The 17,667-nt window shown below is 51.3% G+C and overlaps 3 protein-coding genes across 3 annotated transcripts; all 3 read right to left on the bottom strand.

Annotated features, from left to right (window-relative positions):
• Positions 1–9,909: 9,909 nt before the first annotated feature.
• On the bottom strand, positions 9,910–11,139 carry POSPLADRAFT_1050868 (hypothetical protein; the record flags this gene model as incomplete). The annotated part of the gene is made up of 5 exons (XM_024480087.1): positions 9,910–10,106; positions 10,141–10,144; positions 10,370–10,616; positions 10,675–10,730; positions 11,131–11,139. The coding sequence occupies 5 exons, from the start codon at positions 11,137–11,139 to the stop codon at positions 9,910–9,912; spliced, it is 513 nt and encodes a 170-aa protein (XP_024333005.1).
• Positions 11,140–13,076: 1,937 nt separating this feature from the next.
• On the bottom strand, positions 13,077–13,571 carry POSPLADRAFT_1062888 (hypothetical protein; the record flags this gene model as incomplete). Its single annotated transcript, XM_024481570.1, has 4 exons — positions 13,077–13,127; positions 13,203–13,281; positions 13,335–13,390; positions 13,461–13,571. The coding sequence occupies 4 exons, from the start codon at positions 13,569–13,571 to the stop codon at positions 13,077–13,079; spliced, it is 297 nt and encodes a 98-aa protein (XP_024333004.1).
• Positions 13,572–14,806: 1,235 nt separating this feature from the next.
• On the bottom strand, positions 14,807–15,026 carry POSPLADRAFT_1080473 (hypothetical protein; the record flags this gene model as incomplete). The annotated part of the gene is made up of 2 exons (XM_024482990.1): positions 14,807–14,871; positions 14,942–15,026. Coding segments are annotated over 2 exons (150 nt in total), but the record flags the coding sequence as incomplete, so codon positions are not given.
• Between the last annotated feature and the right edge of the window lie 2,641 nt (positions 15,027–17,667).

Raw genomic sequence — 17,667 nt, 5'->3', positions numbered from 1 at the left:
GAGGTCGAGGACGCGGTGGGGCGCGTGGTGGTGCACCCCAGTTGCACGCAGCTTCAGCCAGCATCAATGCGGCCGTCGGAAAAGGAGACTTCCCCGGCACTTGCTTTGGCTGTGGGAAGCAAGGGTACCGACGTTTCGAGTGCCCCAACTGTAAGGACAAGCCTTACACAAAATGCGCCGACACGCGGGCTACAGTTGCCTCGGGCTCCACCCAGGCAGTGACAAGCGCCCCCGTCGCTTCATCCTCGGCGAGTATAAGCACTGCTTCAGCGAAATCGGAAAGTTCCGAGCTGGCGGACTTAATAGCACAGGTGAAGTCGATGCACGAGGAGCTTGAACACTATTGGGCGATGAAGGAGGAGTCTTTTTGATCCGGTCCGCACTTCGTGCCGCACACGTCGGGCCGCGTAATAATAATCTGTACAATGTATTGGCGACCGCAAATGTGTATGAATTGGACCACGGGTCCCAGCACTTCCACATTCCAGTACGCCTCAAAGGAGAAAGACGGCACAAGGATATTATTGCAATGGTGGACAGCGGAGCCACTACGAAGTTCATCAACAAGTGTTTCATCGTGGAGAATCGAGTACGAACGCGGAAACTAAAGGAACCAATTCCGCTTTACAATATCGATGGAACGCTCAATAAAGACGGAAGCATCTCGGAGGTAGCCGTGCTACAGATGCAGATAGGAGAGCACATCGAGAAGACAGTGTTCACGGTCACGGACATAGGTCCAGAAGATGTGATTGTCGGGTTGGATTGGCTGTGAGAGCACAACCCCGAGATCAATTGGGAGTCAGGCTCCCTAAAATTATCGCGATGCCCTGAAACGTGCAGTGCCAGGAGGACTGGCCGGATGGAGCAAGCAGTGACTGCGTGTGATACGGGGGTCAGGCCCATGGTGCGCAGGCGTTCGCCGAAGTCCAAACGGTCAATTATAGGCGCTTGCCGGAGTAAGGTACTCCCGGACTTCGAACCCGAAGAAGATCCGGTGGACGTAGAGTGGAGCGAGGCCGATTTGATCGAAGCCTGGGAGCAGGGTATCACGCTTCCCGGCGCCCCTCAGCTGTTTGTCGCAGCGGGGCACACGTATTCCCAGCTGTTCGCTGAGGAAGAGATCAAGAAGAAGGTCGTCAAAACCGCCGAGGAGTCGGTACCTAAACAGTACCACGAGTTCCTGAACGTCTTCTCCAAAGAAGCGTCAGAACGGCTACCCGAAAGGAAGTCTTATGATCACGCGATCGAACTCGTACCCGGCTACTCGACATTCCACTCGAAGGTGTATCCCCTGTCGAACAACGAACAAGAGGAACTGGACAAGTTCCTAAAGGAGCAACTAGCGAAGGGCTACATACGGGAGTCGAAATCGCCCATTTCGTCCCCCTTCTTCTTCATCAAAAAGAAGGAAGGGACGCTTTGACCCGTGCAGGACTACCGCCGCTTGAACGCTATCACGGTCAAAAACCGCTACCCTTTGCCGCTGATCGCCGAGATGGTAGATAAGCTCCGCGGCGCCACGCTCTTCACCAAGTTCGATGTCCGATGGGGATACAACAACGTCCGGATCAAAGCCGGTGACGAATGGAAGGCGGCCTTTGTGACCAACCGAGGGTTGTATGAGCCCTTGGTGATGTTCATTGGCCTCACCAACTCCCCTGCGACCTTCCAGGCAATGATGAACGAGATCTTCCATGATCTCATCGTCGGTGGCAAGATCCTCGTATACCTTGATGACATACTCATCTTCTCTACCAACAAGGAGGAGCATGAAAAAGTCACACGCGAGGTTCTTCGTCACCTTCAGGATAATGATCTGTTCCTGAAGCCGGAGAAGTGCGAATGGGACGTTCCCAAGGTCGACTACATTGGCTATGTGTTCGGTGGCGATGAGGTAGCAATGGATCCCGCGAAGCTAAAAGGAATTAATGAGTGGCCGGTACCCCGGAACAAAAAGGACGTCCAGAAGTTCCGGGGGTTCTCCAACTTCTACCGCCGCTTCATTAAGGACTTCGCTAAGATCTCGCGACCACTCGACCGGCTCACAGGGAACGACCCATGGCATTGGGGCAAGGAGGAGCAGCACGCCTTCGACGAGCTCAAGCAGCTCTTCGCGACAACTCCCGTCCTAGCACTGTATGATCCTAACCAAGAAACGCGCATTGAGGTTGACGCCTCGGGCTACGCCACTGGTGGCGTGTTGATGCAGAAGCAGGATGACGGCAAATGGCATCCCATCGCCTTCAGATCCCATGCGATGGATCCGGCCCAGCGGAACTACGAAATCTATGACAAGGAGATGCTTGCCATCATTGAGGCGCTAGACGATTGGCGCCACTACCTCGAAGGGTTGCCCAATCAGTTCGAGATCGTTACCGATCACAAGAACCTCGAGTACTGGCGCACGTCACAGCACCTCACGCGTCGTCAAGCGCGGTGGTCGCTCTTCCTGGCCCGCTTTGACTTCTGCATCACGCACAAGGCCGGAACGTCGAATGGAAAGGCTGATGCCCTATCGCGCCGATCAGACCATCAAATCGGCGATGAGGACGATAACACCGATCAGATAGTTCTCAAGCCGGAGTGTTTCCGCATCGCCTCCGCCAGACGCGGCCATGCCTCGGTGACGGCCGATCAGTCGCTCCTGAAGCGCATTCGGGAGTGTTCGGAAAAGGATCGGGAGGTGGCCGAGGCACTTGAAAAAGTACAGGACCTCGGGCCGCCCCGGCTTTAAAAGGGCTTTGAGGAGTGGAATGCCGAACAAGGGCTCCTGCTGTTCCGCGGGTGCGTGTACATCCCAAAAAACGCGGAGCTCCGGCGGGATATAGTCAAGATCCACCACGACTCGCCGATCGCCGGTCATGGTGGTCGTGCCAAAACCCTGGAGCTCGTATCGCGGAATTACTGGTGGCCTGGGATGTCCAAATTCGTCAATGAGTACGTAAGCACCTGCGACATGTGCAACCGTACCAAGACATTCCCAGCCAAGCCTCAGGGTCCGCTGAAGCCGAACGAGATCCCCGAGCACCCGTGGCAGATCATCACCACGGATATGATCGTTGGCTTGCCGAAGTCTGATGGATTCGACTCGATCCTGGTTACCGCCGACCGCTTTACCAAGCAGGTCCACTTCTTGGCCTGTCATGAGACCCTGACAGCAGAAGGTGCGGCAGATCTGTACATCCGCGATGTGTTCAAGCATCATGGGGCCCCGGCCAAGGTCATATCAGACCGAGGTCCCCAGTTCGCTTCGAAATATCTCCATGCGGTGTACAAGGGTCTGGGAATCGAGCTGGCGCTGTCCACAGCATTTCATCCTCAGACAGACGGCCAGACTGAGCGCTGGAATCAGGAGATCGAGCAGTACCTGCGCGCTTTCACAAGCCACAGGCAGGATGATTGGGCGAAGCAGTTGCCGCTCGCGGAATTCGCACTGAACAACCGAGTTCACTCCGCAACCGGGCACTCCCCTTTCTACCTGCATCAAGGGTACCATCCTGAGATCCAAGTGCGGATCAATCCGATGTCTGCGATGCCTGCGGCCGCTGATCGGCTCAGGATCCTGAAGGAGATCCGCGACGACACGCGCTCTGCGCTCGAGCTGTCAGCAGAGCGCATGAAAGTGTACTACGACAAGCACGTGCAGGAGGCACCGGTCTTTGCGCCGGGGGACAAGGTCTGGCTTGATGCCCGGAACCTTAAGCTGAAACAGCCGAGCAAAAAGCTCAGTCCCAAGCGCCTCGGACCTTATGCCATGCGGCGAAAGCTCAGAGACTTGGATTATGAATTAATTCTGCCGAAGTCGGTGCTGGTGCACCCGGTATTCCATGTCTCCTTGCTTAGCAAGTACACACGTAGCGAGATTCTGGGCCGGGAGCTGGAAGAGCCACCTGCGATCGAGGTTGAGGGTGACAAGGAGTACGAGGTTGAGCGGATCAAGGATTCACGGATCTTCCGGCATCAGCTGCAGTACCTCGTCAAGTGGAAGGGTTATGACAATTTGCATACGTCATGGGAACCGGCGCGCAATGTTGCCAATGTGCCGGCCCTCATAGCTGACTTCCACCGGAAGAACCTGAACGCCCCTCGCCGCCTCAATGCCACTGTCTTTGGTGGTCTCAACTTTCAGCCAATGCCTTCGCCGCTGACTGAAGCACGCTGCCGCTCCGGGTGGGAGATGGGCAAGGGCTCCTCGCATGAGGTCATGCGCCGTTGAGGGGGGGGGTAATGTCACGAGTTGGTATGGCGTCTAGCCGTTTTCTAATTTTTTCCTTTTCGCGGGCTCGAACCCGCGACCTCCGTACTACCTGCCTGATATGGACGTGTCACTATCTACTGTACGATTAGATTAGATGGGGCGGCAGCGCACGGCACAGCTCGGGCCCCGCTGACACAGCCGCTCTGACTCACCGGCCTCCGGGGCCGCGTCGGCATGCTGCGCACAGACCAGCTGCGCACGGACCAGCGCGCACAGCCTGCCCTAATCTCCCCATGTATATAAGCCAGCCTCTGCTGCCCTAGGGACCTCAGTTTCGACCTCTTGTCCCTAGGTCAGTAAGCCCCAGTTGTATTCTCTTTCCTTACTTAACTAATATATTATCTTGTCCCTAGCCTTAGGTTTGAGCGTTGCTCATCATCGCTTCAGTGAGATCTAGTCGAACACCCCCAGCTTTTTAGGTTTTCCCCTATTGCTCGACCTCAAGTTGTGACAGCAGTTCACGTAGGGCCCAATACTGCTTTTGATTATTATGCAGCAGGAACCAAGGCTACGTGTTCGTGAGGATAAGTACCGCCCACTGAAGTGCAGGTACTGAAGAGTTCATTCCTCAAGTGTTGGCGATGTATGGTAGGCTATCTATGTACCGTAAAGTATAGTGAGAGTGCACACCACCCAACCTATAGGAAAGGAGAGTGAGTGTGTGGGTTCTGAGAGAACACCAGCAGCTGGTGGAGTTTCGACCTAATGTTGCAACTTGAGGTCAAGCAACAGGGGAAAACCTAAAGGAGCTGGGGGCATCCAACTAGTTCTCACCAAAGCAATGGTGAGCTATGCTCAAACCTAAGGCTAGAGACAAGTAAATGTATAAGTTAGTGAAGTAAGGAAAATGTAAGGATTTACATGCATGCGCCGGTCTCACATCATAACCTCTACACCAAAAGGGTGCAATGTCAAGCTTGGCTTGACATCTGACCGGAGGTATATATGCTGATCATATGCCAACTCATGACAGAAAAGATACAAAGGGAGGCTTACTGACCTAGGGACAAGAGGTCGAAACTGAGGTCCCTAGGGCAGCAGAGGCCAGCTTATATACAGGGGGAGATAAGGGCAGGCTGTGCATGTTGGTCCGTGTGCAGCTGGTCCATGCGCAGCATGCTGATGAGGCCCTGGGGGCCGGTGAGTCAGAGAGGCTGTGTCAGCGGGGCCTGAGCTGTGCCGCGCGCTGCTGCCCATCTAATCTAATTGTACAGTAGATAGTGTCATGTCCATATCGGGTATGGAGTACAGAGGTCGCGGGTTCGAGCCCGCGAAAAGGAAAAATTAAAAACGGCTAGGCACTGTGTCAACTCGTGACACACAGGTCATGATTTGTTTTTGGTTTTAATTCAATTTTCCTTTTCAATTTTCTTTTGATCTTACCTTTGATTTCTTTTGGATTTCCAGTCAACAAAATATGAGCTTGATGGAAATGCAATTGATTGTATGTGATTCAATTTTCTTTCAAACAGCTATTCAATTTTCTTTTAATCCCTTTCAAATCTTATCTTCAATTGTCTAATCAATTTTATTTCAGTTTTGATTTCATTCCACAAGCGGAAAGATTGATAAGCCGCTTTCACTTTTCTTTCAATCTATATCTAATTTACCACCCTAGAAAATCCAATACCGCATGCAGTGTGTAGGGAAGGACGTCATGAACACCCATGTGACCCTAGCTTAGGGTTGTTTGTTTCTCACGCTGGACGCGGAGGGCCAATGAACGCATGGCTCTCGACTTACTTGCACAGCACGCCTTTCCATCTTGCATCTACTCAGACAGAGTAGGACATTATTCTATAGGTGGAGCAAGACAACACGCGCATGTTTTTGCTGCACCTTGAAACAGACGGCCTCTCCTGCAGCTTTGAATGTCTACCGGTGTACATTTATGGCGACGGCTAGCTCCACAATCTGTTCTTCTTTCTTACTCCTCTGTCTTTCCCAAATACTGCAGCTTAGGCTCTCAAAGAATATATTTCTGCCCTCTTTCTATATCGCTGAACATCTCGGCGTGTCAAACGAGCTCAGGAAGTGCCTTCCAAGCACTACGCACGAGGCAGACTGTGCTCGGAGATCTTCAAGAGCAAAGATGTCGCTGGTACTATCCAGGTGAGTGCTCTCATCCGTCGAAATTCTTCGGGACTCTATTGAATTTTAGTATTGCAAGTCTACCCAGGGGGAGACCTCCTGGTCTCCTCCCGCAGCACGATCGCGGCTAACTTGGCGCATTCCCTGTGACCACTTGCTTACCACAGCAACCGAAGAATTTCCCATCCTGCTCTATTTGGGCTGAACTGTGAGATCATAGCACCTATGGCGGATGCGCATGGCTTCATTGCATGTGTCCAACGGCAGACTAATTGTCATGACTGCCTCCTTCAGGCAATGACAGACCGGGATTCATGTTTCATTCTCCTGCCGGAAGTGTAGCCTGCATATGGCTTTGATACACCTGGTGTTTCCCTCCAGGGCTGTTGGTTGTGGTCCCCATACCGCGTGTACCCTGAGGGTCTCATCAGGCCATTATGCTATTCACCTCATGTGCTAAAAATAGCGTGCAACGCGCCCGGTCACATGAGAAGGGACGACTGTGAAAGCTGACGCGGGAAGAATGCGCTGCACAAGACAAATAATGTATTGACTTCAGTAGGTCGTAAGGGACGAATGCGGAATGGGTATGCACCTGTACAAGACAAATAATGTATCTACGTAATACTGTCGATGTGTTTAAAGGGACAAACTGAAGTCAGCCTACGCGCGAGAGCGAATGTCCTACCGTACGAAAAGAGGGAACTGTATAGTAAGCCAAACAGCATCCAAACAATGTCCGAGCTGCACCACAGGCGCATCACCGCCAGACGTCTCATACGTACTCGCATCTGTGCAGATGGCTTCTCGAACGATCTCCCGAGTCGCCTGCGCTGGAGCTTGCGCTCTAACAACGACTCACTCACTCCTGTGGAAGTATCTAAGTGTCTAGAGGCCGGCACAATGATGATTCCGCACGCGCTGGATATGGCACAGCAGAATGACGAACTGAGGAAGGACAAGGAACGATGCTTTTGTCACGTGCCACTATGAAGTGAAGCTAGTTGAATAAGAAGAACAGTGTCATACGAGTCGATGTACTCACCATATCCATGCCTGCTGTGGCTATCCTGTCGACAGTCCCCAGTCTGCCTTCTCGACGCCAGAGAGACAACGTAGCGAATCGAGACCTCGATGTTTAACATTGTGACTTCGTTCTCATGTCGGCTGTATCTCGATAGTGAGAATGTGTATGCAAGTGATGACTTCCGAGGCTTAGAGAGCCAATTCAATCCCGTATCCGCTGCTCTTGCACTGCCTGTCGCCCCAAAACGCGCAATCCCTGAGCTGATGGACATGATCTGTAAGATTTTGGCGGATTAAACAGTTGTACTTACCAAGGAGAGCCGTCTGTCTCAACGTACAGCCGTACTCTGTCGTCGCGTTCCTATAACGGCACTATCACTGTCGGCGTCACGAAATCATTTTTAACCATATGAGACGATGAGCAGAGTGCCTATGGCGCATCTTTCCGTGACCATTCTGAAGACTTAGTTTAGTGTGTATATAACAATCCAATACTGCAACGTCATCTTCGAGACTCGAATTATAGCGACATAGTCACATAGTGCCTACAACCTCCTAGTACAATGTGAGGATGCTTATAGGAATCCTAGCAGAAGGACACAGTGACACCAGCATGCGTGGTATATGCGTACTCAAAGAGGCTGCGTACAGCCAGAGGGCAAGGCGTAGCGCTGAGGACAGAGAGAGCTGGGTACTTCAATGCAGATGTAGTTGAAGACGTGCAGCTCCGAGTCACAAAGCGCCCACATGACCCTAGAGTAGGGCTACGTGTAGCGCCCGAGACGCGGGGTTCTCCCCCTTCCTCGATCTTGATCCAGCTTGGCCTCTGCAACCCATGTCCAGTATTCTTGAATATGACTGTCCGGCAGCTTGCTTGCTACCGAATATTAAACACGGCTCTACTGAAATCGACCTCTATCAAGTCAACATTCTATCCATCCGAAATTGGCGCGTTGAGCAAGTGTCCTCGAACCGCCAGAATGCAGGTGGTCTGAGTACTGCCTGGGTATGTACGAAGATGTCGATGGGTCGTCAGTTAGCGAATGGCGACAGCGAGCTCGGAACGGCAGCCCTTCAAAACAATCAGTTGCGCCTCCGGAGCTGCTCACTTGATTCATGCACTGAGCGGGCGCAGATACTCTTCTTTGCTAAATCGCTAAGTGCCGCGAGTCACCCACAATACTGAGCAGCGGCTGGGCTGTGTCTCTCAGGATCCCTTGCGGCGGTATACAGTTTGCTACCAGAGCAAGATAGGATGGTGCGCAGGTAACGTGCAGGGACGGGCATGCTTGGAGGCCGCCAATGACAAAGAGGTGGTTGGCATAATCCAAAGTTGAGTACTATGGTATTTGTCTCAATCCCAGCCCTCTATATAATTATTTCTTCATTCTCTCCCTCTTGCATGGCCGCGGTCGCTACCGGCCCATTGTGAGCAGACTGAAAGTGTTCTCACCCGAGTCGGTTCGCACTGGCAGTCCCCCATCTGCTAAGGCAGATACCATGGGGTCGCCACCTACCCGAACAACCGTCTGCATATCAGCACCAACAGCTTACAGCTGCGTTGGTGCTGAAGCTCGAGCTCATGCAAAGCTACAGTGAGTTGATTACGATTAATACATGCGTTGAGTTCTGCTCTGAACCGGTGATGTCTCTCGTCTCTTTGGGGTATACTTTCTCCCTGGCATGTTGAATTGTTTACCTTTTTCGTTACATCGTGGGCCCCGAGCGTCGAAGTGCTCAGATATCCTTCGATACCGGTCTCCAACGTCGAATTACCGTGCTCGTCTCACACTGCTAGGAAAAACATGCAACTGCGAAAGGCATGCCGGTTGATGGTGACGTGCCCCAAATAAATTGTTGCAGGCGTATATCTATGGCCTGCAGTCATTCCTTCGCATAATCATTGTGTATGTGGCGACCTTATAGTACTTGGTCCACTGCTACATATGTCGCGCCTGCTCTCTTTCCGTCGCTCCTGCTGGAACATTGTGATCTCGAACGCCACACTCCTTGCGTACACGGAGACTGACACGTCTGACCGGGCTTCCACGTACTCCTCATGGTCGTATCCACATAACCTTCCCTGCCTGATGCGCTTATGAAGCTGCTATCCTCGCCGCCATCGGACTCGTCAAGGTCTTTCCCTCGGTGGGGTTGTCCCACTGACACCTTGGCATAAGGCTGTGCGGCGGACGGGGCCTCGAGCTATCAAGCTCATCCTATTTTCCTATACAGGCGTGCTTGGCGCAATTGCAAGGGGTCTACGGGGTCGGAGAGCGCGAAGTACAAGCACGTCAACGTCTTCCTGGAGTAATGTAAGGCAGTCGCTGGTTGATGAGTGCTACTGATGAAAGCCGTGTGGTGCCAACTATTTCTACAGCGCGCGTCACCGTTGGCACAGACGCCTTCGAGAGGTTTGACTGCGGAGTGTTCGGTACTGAGTGCCGTATACAAGCGCCACCAAGGGAAAGAGCACGTGGTAGCTATTCACAGTCATGTCATCATGCTCAGGCCTATGGTACTCTCTTCCCTCATGTCCTGGATGCGTCCGATGATGCCATCCCGCCAATTTCTCCCCATTCGGACAGACGTGTTTCAATGTCTTCTGACGGCGCCTGAGGGCAAGCCAGCTGCCAACCGGCTATCTCGAACTCCATCAGGTCTGACGTGCCTGGAAGTGGTCTGATTTCCGGTGTTCGGTATATTCGCCTTTGTTTGGAACGCATTGCTCAATGGGTGCGGAGTTCCATTTGGAGTTGTACCTGACTGTATACACTCAAACTCGCATTGCGAGCTTGGTTAGACTCGATCATCTCGACAAGTCCTGGAAACAACCAACATGTGTACCCGACCGGTCAACTGATAAGCCGCTTTCCGTGCTTTCCGGAGATGTATCGCACCGCTATAGCTTACTATGTCCATCGCCCACATAGGAGCCTTCTCTACAAAGTTTGCACCTCAGCGAATGCGAATCAAATCAAGCTCATGCACATCGACAATCTCGAATGGCGTGCCGGCGGTCCACGCCCAGAGGTTTCCCTGCACCTGTCTGCGTTCGCTTCTGTCATCCTGCTCGGTCTGGGTGCTGTGGATTTCTCCGCAGTCGTGTTCTTTAGCCGACGGGTTCGCGCCCTTCCCAACCTGGGGTTGCTTCGATGCGAGGCGATGTCCTTCACGAGCCTCGAATTCGACACTCGAGAATCTCCCAAGGATATCCCGAGGATTTCTCAAGGATATCCTCGAGAATTTTCAAGGATATCCCTGAGTCAAGGATGTTTCGGAGAGTGATGTCACACAATTTGAGCTGCACATCACCAGCTTGTCTTTTGCTGTCAAGCCGCTGGCGGTCATCCTCTCTCATTACGTATCTTACGACCTCGCCGTAGACTCCACAGATCTCTTCTACGGTAATAATCAAGCGACCTTCATTGCTGGCGTGCAAGGCCTCATCTGAGCATCTGGCTCTTCGCTACTGAGCTCACAATGCAACTCAAGATGAATGCATGATTGGTGCGTGTGCCAAACTCATCATCACGTCGTCGATATCAGACAATGAGATTTCCTTGTAGGAAGATTTGTCAGTGGTGCCGACAATACATAGCTCCTTACATCGCAGCTCAGCGTGAACCTATACAACGAGGGTATTGAGTATTACTGCCTGGCGACGTGCCTATCTGTGGTCACTTCACCTACTATCGCAGCCATAACACTGGTGTTCATCCTTCACCTCTCGAAGGGTGCCAAAGAAATACACGCGCCATGTCGCAGTTGATCGACCGTTGTACTGATGCCAGTACAGTGATAGAGCTCCGCAGTTTCTCCAACATCCGGGATTTCACATCACGACACAAATTGCCAAGGCTTTCATGCTCTGGCCGCAGCGCAATGTGATGTGATGCAGGCCAAATTTCCCAATCTAGCCCCACGAGGCAGCTTATGGTACGTTACCTGTTCTTTTCTCTATCACTAAAATCTGGATGTTCATGCGGTGTTCGTCATACACGTACATTTTAGAATAATTGTGAGCAATTTATATGTTTCCAGCCTGTGAGCGAGAACCATTTTCTTCGGGGTCTTTTGGGGAACCTGCATTCCAAGATCTGTGTCTACTGAGTGCTGTATCTCACCATGAACTCTCAATGCATGAGCGATGCCGATCCCAGTCCAGAATGTCCCTCTACTGAATAGTGACCATGCTGTTTGCTCTAGGAAAGGCAGTACCATGTGCCATTGGTGTGCCGCTACCAGTTGATATGGTAAACCCTCCTCAAATACAGCTGCAGCGGGACTGTCTGCGTAGTAACAGTGATCTCGCTCGCGAGAGTTAGAGCAACATGTAGGAAATCACTTCTGTGAGAAGACGACTTGTGCGTTCTACAACATTGGAACAGCAACATCAAGAAGTAAGTGCCTCGTTCATGAAATACATTATTGGGCTGCAGAGCCAACTCTGAGGTTCTCCGCTACAAGACTTATACAATTCACCATCTGCTCGTATACTATTATGCTCGAGCATCAACGAAGAAATCATGACATGCCAGATACATTCTGTTTTGTGACTGCAACCACACAGCAGGTATAGGCTAGAACTCTCTTGGGGATTAAGGTGCTCGTACTGAGTGTTCAAAGTCTTTTGGGGACACTATTGACATTTGCGCAGGAATGCATCCCTCCATCTCATGTGTTACACCATGTTGCGGTGTTGCGAAAACCTTTGGTGTGAGGTATTTACTCCAGAAGACCGCAAAAAGAATTTGTGACAATGGGCACAATCCTGTCATGGCTGTGGTCCGCGACACGCGGAAATGAATGGCATCATAAGCGAGGGTTGAAATTCCCCAAATGCGACAAGTTCGAAATTGCTCTCCGACAAGTGTCTCTGATCTTGTAGATGATGTAGTCACATCTTACTTCGGTACTTGCCCGTCCGAGTCACCCAGTGAGCACGTCCACAAACGTCTTCGATGTGTGGCAGAGTGTCTTCAGCTCGACTGCTTTGGCACTATACTGGCTGATGCTCTCACACGCAAAAAAAATAGAAAAAAATACTTATCCGCTGCGATTCTAGTCGCGCAAATCGGAGTCCCTTGCTCTCCAGAGAAAGGCTCTGACCCCCAACGTGTCGTCAATTTTCCAAACTATGTTGACAGCTGCATGTTTCCCGATGATGTATCTATCCCGTATGTGCCCGTCTTCGTTTCGCTCGTTACTACAAAGCGATTCTCTCACTATTTCTGGACGCACGGGGATCTCCGGGCGCTTAGATAAACAAAAGTAGGATCTTTTACCCAGGAGTCGCTAGGCGCGCGAAGAGAACCAACCATTCGCCTTCCCTCCCTCGAACCGGGCGTGCTCAGGTGGGCGCGCTTAAGTCTTCGCACAATTAATACCAGTAGGGGTATGCAGTAATATTATCAAACAAGCCTCCCTTGGCATCTATCACCCAAACTTATTAGATAGAATCCACTTGTTACTATTTGCTGCATAATACAAGGAGGTTTACAACAAAAATCCGAGCGCAAAGGTTAGTTGAACAAAAATATGTTTCGAACAGAAGGAGCAACTACCATTAGGCCACCATCACGGCGCTGAAGATGCGGGCTGCCCAAATTACCTATTCACTTGGGAGGGACACTGGAGTAATTTGGGTAAGAAGAACGATACACATGCCTATTGATGCCGCGGTGATCTCCGTGGGTTAAAACCCTGGTGGGAGAACTACATTGTCTGCTAACAATGTCTTACCGTCCTGCGTGCCATCCAATCAACACCTACATCTGACTGCGGGTAGATCTTTGTCTATGGGTGGGAAGTGTGGACCCACTTCCGTAAACAACGGGGGCGTGCCCGGCTGCCAGCGCTTTGCCTGCTTCCCACCTCGATCGTCCTCGCCCACGCCGTTTCTGTCTTACAGGTGAGTGAGTCCAGCAGAATAGCCATTACCTTGCGCGCATACTTTGGCACACTCTCGAGGAGCGTGGGGGGGCCGCCAGCCGCGCTCTCCTGAGGGCGCTAATGCGATGGCAGAGTCATGTCACTTAATTGACGCTGGGGTCGGTTCTACTTCTGGTCTCGTACCCACCACCGTATCCGCACCCCTTTCGCGGCGGGGAGATGCGGATATGGTGAGTATGGGCACGATAATAACGCTACGAAGGGCGAGAATCGCCGAGACCTTCCGTCGCGCGGACATGTCAGGATCCAGGAACATAGATGGCATAACTCGGTGGGCGTGACATCGAATGGCTCATGGTACATCATGCGCTGATGATCAGATAGCGGCCTGCTCGTTGATATCATAGTGCGTATGGGCCGTGGGAAGCATAGCTTGTCGGCTCCCCGTTGTCTCATTGTTAGACAGCCGACGCGGCGTCAGCCGCACAAGGACCACCCCGTCCACGCTGGGAACCAAGTCCGCCCGAAACTGGAGGGCAAGGACACCGTGCGAGCCGCATTTTACTGTGCAGATGCTAAAGAGGGTGTGGAGCTCATTTTGAGGGGCGGCCTGACGCGCGGACAACATTCTTCATGAACCTACGCCATATGGAGTAAACTCGAGGATTTAGGATAAAAGACTCAGGTGTGGCGTGCACCTTACAGGTTGGCGATAGATCAAGGGCGCTACCCGGCTGCCTTATACTAAGTTTGCAACTGCCCATCTCGCCTGTATGCTGATATATGTTACTAGGTTCAACATCGGCAGCTTGAGTACGGCGATGGGGTCGGACGGACTACTCCGTTCTCAGATCTCGAGGCTTTAGCCATCGGTGACTTGCGGCATATTCTCGTTGAAGGGTGTCGTAGTGGTTGAGCTATTAGTAGCTGCTCATATCCGATGCGCTAAACTTAGTGAGGAAAGCCTTCGAAAGGGATTGATATGATGACGCTCGCGAACCATCGCTATCCACAAGCGCCCATAGACCAGATACATGCAGTTTACTCGAGCATTATATTGCGGTCGTGAACGCTCGTGCGTTCCGTTTAATTTGCACTCTGGGCGGGAGCCGGGAATACCTATGCACAGACGATATACATTGTATGCGAAGGTCAACCGACGATGACGTGAGGCATGTCATAAATATCAAAGCATCCGGCTCTCTTGAACTACAGATTCGGCTTCGACAGGCGGTATGCAGGCAAAAGCAAGAGACGTGCCCGGCCTGGACCTTGCATGATCAACCCGCTCCCACAGGATTGAGGGAAGAGCTACTGCGCTGCATCTGGCGCTTGCAGGTTTCCCTTTTGGTAGTGAGTGTATTTCCCGGGAGAGAAATCAAGGCGGTGCAACATGGCGTCTTCAGAATCTCCCTCAATGTGGCTACCCTGATATAGAAGGGAAGCCTGTGGATGCAAAGGTGGTAATGCGTGGTGGCTGATGGTGCCTATGGGTGAGAGTGCTCGGGGAACGCTCAGGGAAGAGACATGAGAACGCAAGTGGCGAAGCATGTTTGAATTCACATTGAAAGATCTTCCACACTTGGGACATTCGAATGCTGCGAGAGAAAGGCACAGATAAGTGTCAAAGAGTGATAAAATTGGGGAAAGGTCACTCGCGTCGGGCACCAGTATGAGAGTTCATGTGGGTGGCCAGGTGACTAGGTCTGTAGAAGCGCTTATGACAATCGGGACATTCATGCCTCCGCTCTTCGCCACGGGCTCCTCCTTGTAGTGGTTTAGGACGGGGACGCTGTCCTCTGCGAAACGCATTAAATGTTTCAAGATATGGACCGCGTAGTATGTCGCGGTCTAAGATTTTGGATTCGGCATGCAGATTTTCTGGAAGCCTGGAGGCTTCTTCAATGTCCCGATTGTCTATGAGAGAATGAGACGATATAGCTTTGAACCTATCGCGACTACATCCGTCAACGAAGAGACCTTTGAAGGTAAATCTGACGTACTTATTGTGGTTGACGCTAAGCTCCGTTGGAAATATATCATGAAGTGGTGGGAACAGCACGTCAGAGGATCGGTGAGCAGAGGAAGTTGCAGCGGTGTCGTGCAGAGATTGCTGAATAAATTGCTATGAGTCAGGCTGCCGCTGAATTGAGGCAGAGAACTTACAGCATCGTCTCGCGTTTCCCTAGTTATGCCTTCACCCTCCTGTACATTCGCATCCTCCGGGGCCCACGCTGAAGGAAAGTATTCTTCTGTTGCATCAGATATAGACAAATTTCACGACAGAGTGCGCTGACCTGGAAATATTGCACGTATGGACGGCAACGTGTTCTCGAGGTGATTGCTTCGAGGTCGCATATTGGTCGCATGGACACGTCTGTCTACAGGAAGGCAAGAGACCACACGATGCACAAGGCTTGAGAAATATATGACTGAACGTGTGCATTGCCGCCAGAGGCGCTACTGAATCATGATATAATGTTGACCATAACCGTGATCCCAAGATGCGACCGCACGCGAAAAGGAATATTTAGACAACATCCTGGATGTCTTCTTGCGTGAGGAGCGCTGACAACAGGAACTTAAGATTATCTCGAAGATGAGAAAAACCTTCGGCCAGGTCCTGAAATCTATACATGATCTCTCAGTGAGCAGGTGGTCACCCACGAAGAGATTAGGCAATGAATGACTTCTCAAACGCTACTATCGTCATCGCAACATGCAGAACTACAGCGTTGGTTTGAGCGCTGCTGCATAGTTATTGATGGTTAATGCGACTATTACTTTGTGCAATCTGATTGCAGAGGAGACGTCAAGGAAAGGCAAGTCTCCGAGAGTCAATTGAGTATACTGCAAATAGCCCGAAGAATGTGCCGCGTATACATACAATAGCTGTAGGCTGCCCTTTCCAGCGCAACAGTGGGAGAGATAGGTGATGAAGACGGAGCTTTGGTTCACAGAGCATAGCTTGCTGAAGTCCGATGATGGGCGATAGCAATCTGACACATTGAGTCACAAAATTTGATAAATGATAGCACACAAGAAGGGCATACATTTTAGTGGTAGACATATATGTCGAGATGCTCGACATTGTGTCAATTCCTTGCATGTACTCTGCGCGGCCTGGTCGATACTATATAATTACCCCAGTGATAGTCGCCGGGAGAAGTACTGCAGCGGACGGAAACTGGAAGAAGTCGTTGATGATATGTGTCAGTAATGACAAAGATCATCGTATATTGTTGCCTTCGCGAAGAAGTAAGGCTAGCCGATATGTCACAGGATGCTGTGAGAACCGTCGAGATAAGTAAGTGCCATGAATACACATGTCACCCATGAGAACAATGATCCAAGTCGATGAACCCAATATTTGGCGCTTGGAGGAACACGATTGTCGTGTCTTCAGCTAGAAAAACTGCAGCAAATTTGTCTTCGAGGGTCGCGCACCCACGGACATAAGTACTAAGACGCTGGCTCGCATACCACTACGGACGACAGACATGTCCTATCAAGATCCACGACACATGCTTGGATGAACACACAACTTCCTTTGTGTCATGTCAGTTTGCATCGTGTTTCTGGGCACGGTGAAAACGCCCATATAAACCATATGCGCAACGTCTACAGAGTGTATCTTCCGGCGCCACCAATAGATTTTAGAATGCTTCACAGTCAGCTACGGTCTTAGAATATATGGAACCTACTTATTTGTGATGTCTCTGTCTCTTCCACATCTGACACCGATTGGCTCCCACCATCGTTTTCTGTGTCTCATAACTTTAGAGATAGCCTAGCGCAGAATCGATTGAACCACAACGACCAGGGCCCTAGATATGCACAACGAACCCTATTGGGAGCGCAACTTGGGAAACCGTGACACGAAGCCGTCTTCCCAGCGCTCTCTCTCATCCTCGCACATATGAGAGTGCCTGTCCAGCCTTGATTCGAAGCGATGGAAAGTCATAAGCCTAGAATCGGACAGGCTAGCATCAATTGCCAAACATGTCTCTTCATTGAAGAGCTCGGACGTCTCAACCAAGACATCGACACCGGCGTCGAAGGTTTCTAATGTGATCACTATGTCCTTCATGTGTGTCGAGCGCGGGATCACAGGCGCAGTTGACTTCATCCACGATGCTGGGGTGACATAAACTCAGTACTTCGACGTGCGTGTTACAGCCTAGATTCAAGTGTGATCCTGAGTTTTCTCCGGGCTCAACTCATGACCACCTGTATGAGCTCAACAACGTTAGAGGTAGCCAACGACACGTTAAGATCTGCAGCACCCACAGAAAAGAGCGGGGTGCGTAGGAATTTATCACAATGCTCGAGCAGCTCGCCCACCCCAGCGGCGCTTGCCAGAAGCAGACATCCAACTTGACGTGCCATATGGT

The sequence above is a fragment of the Postia placenta genome, assembly GCF_002117355.1.
Source record: "Postia placenta MAD-698-R-SB12 unplaced genomic scaffold POSPLAscaffold_25, whole genome shotgun sequence".
Classification (NCBI taxonomy): Eukaryota; Fungi; Basidiomycota; class Agaricomycetes; order Polyporales; family Adustoporiaceae; genus Rhodonia; species Rhodonia placenta.
Note: the sequence above shows the minus strand (reverse complement) of the source record. Positions and strands in the feature narration are given on the sequence as shown.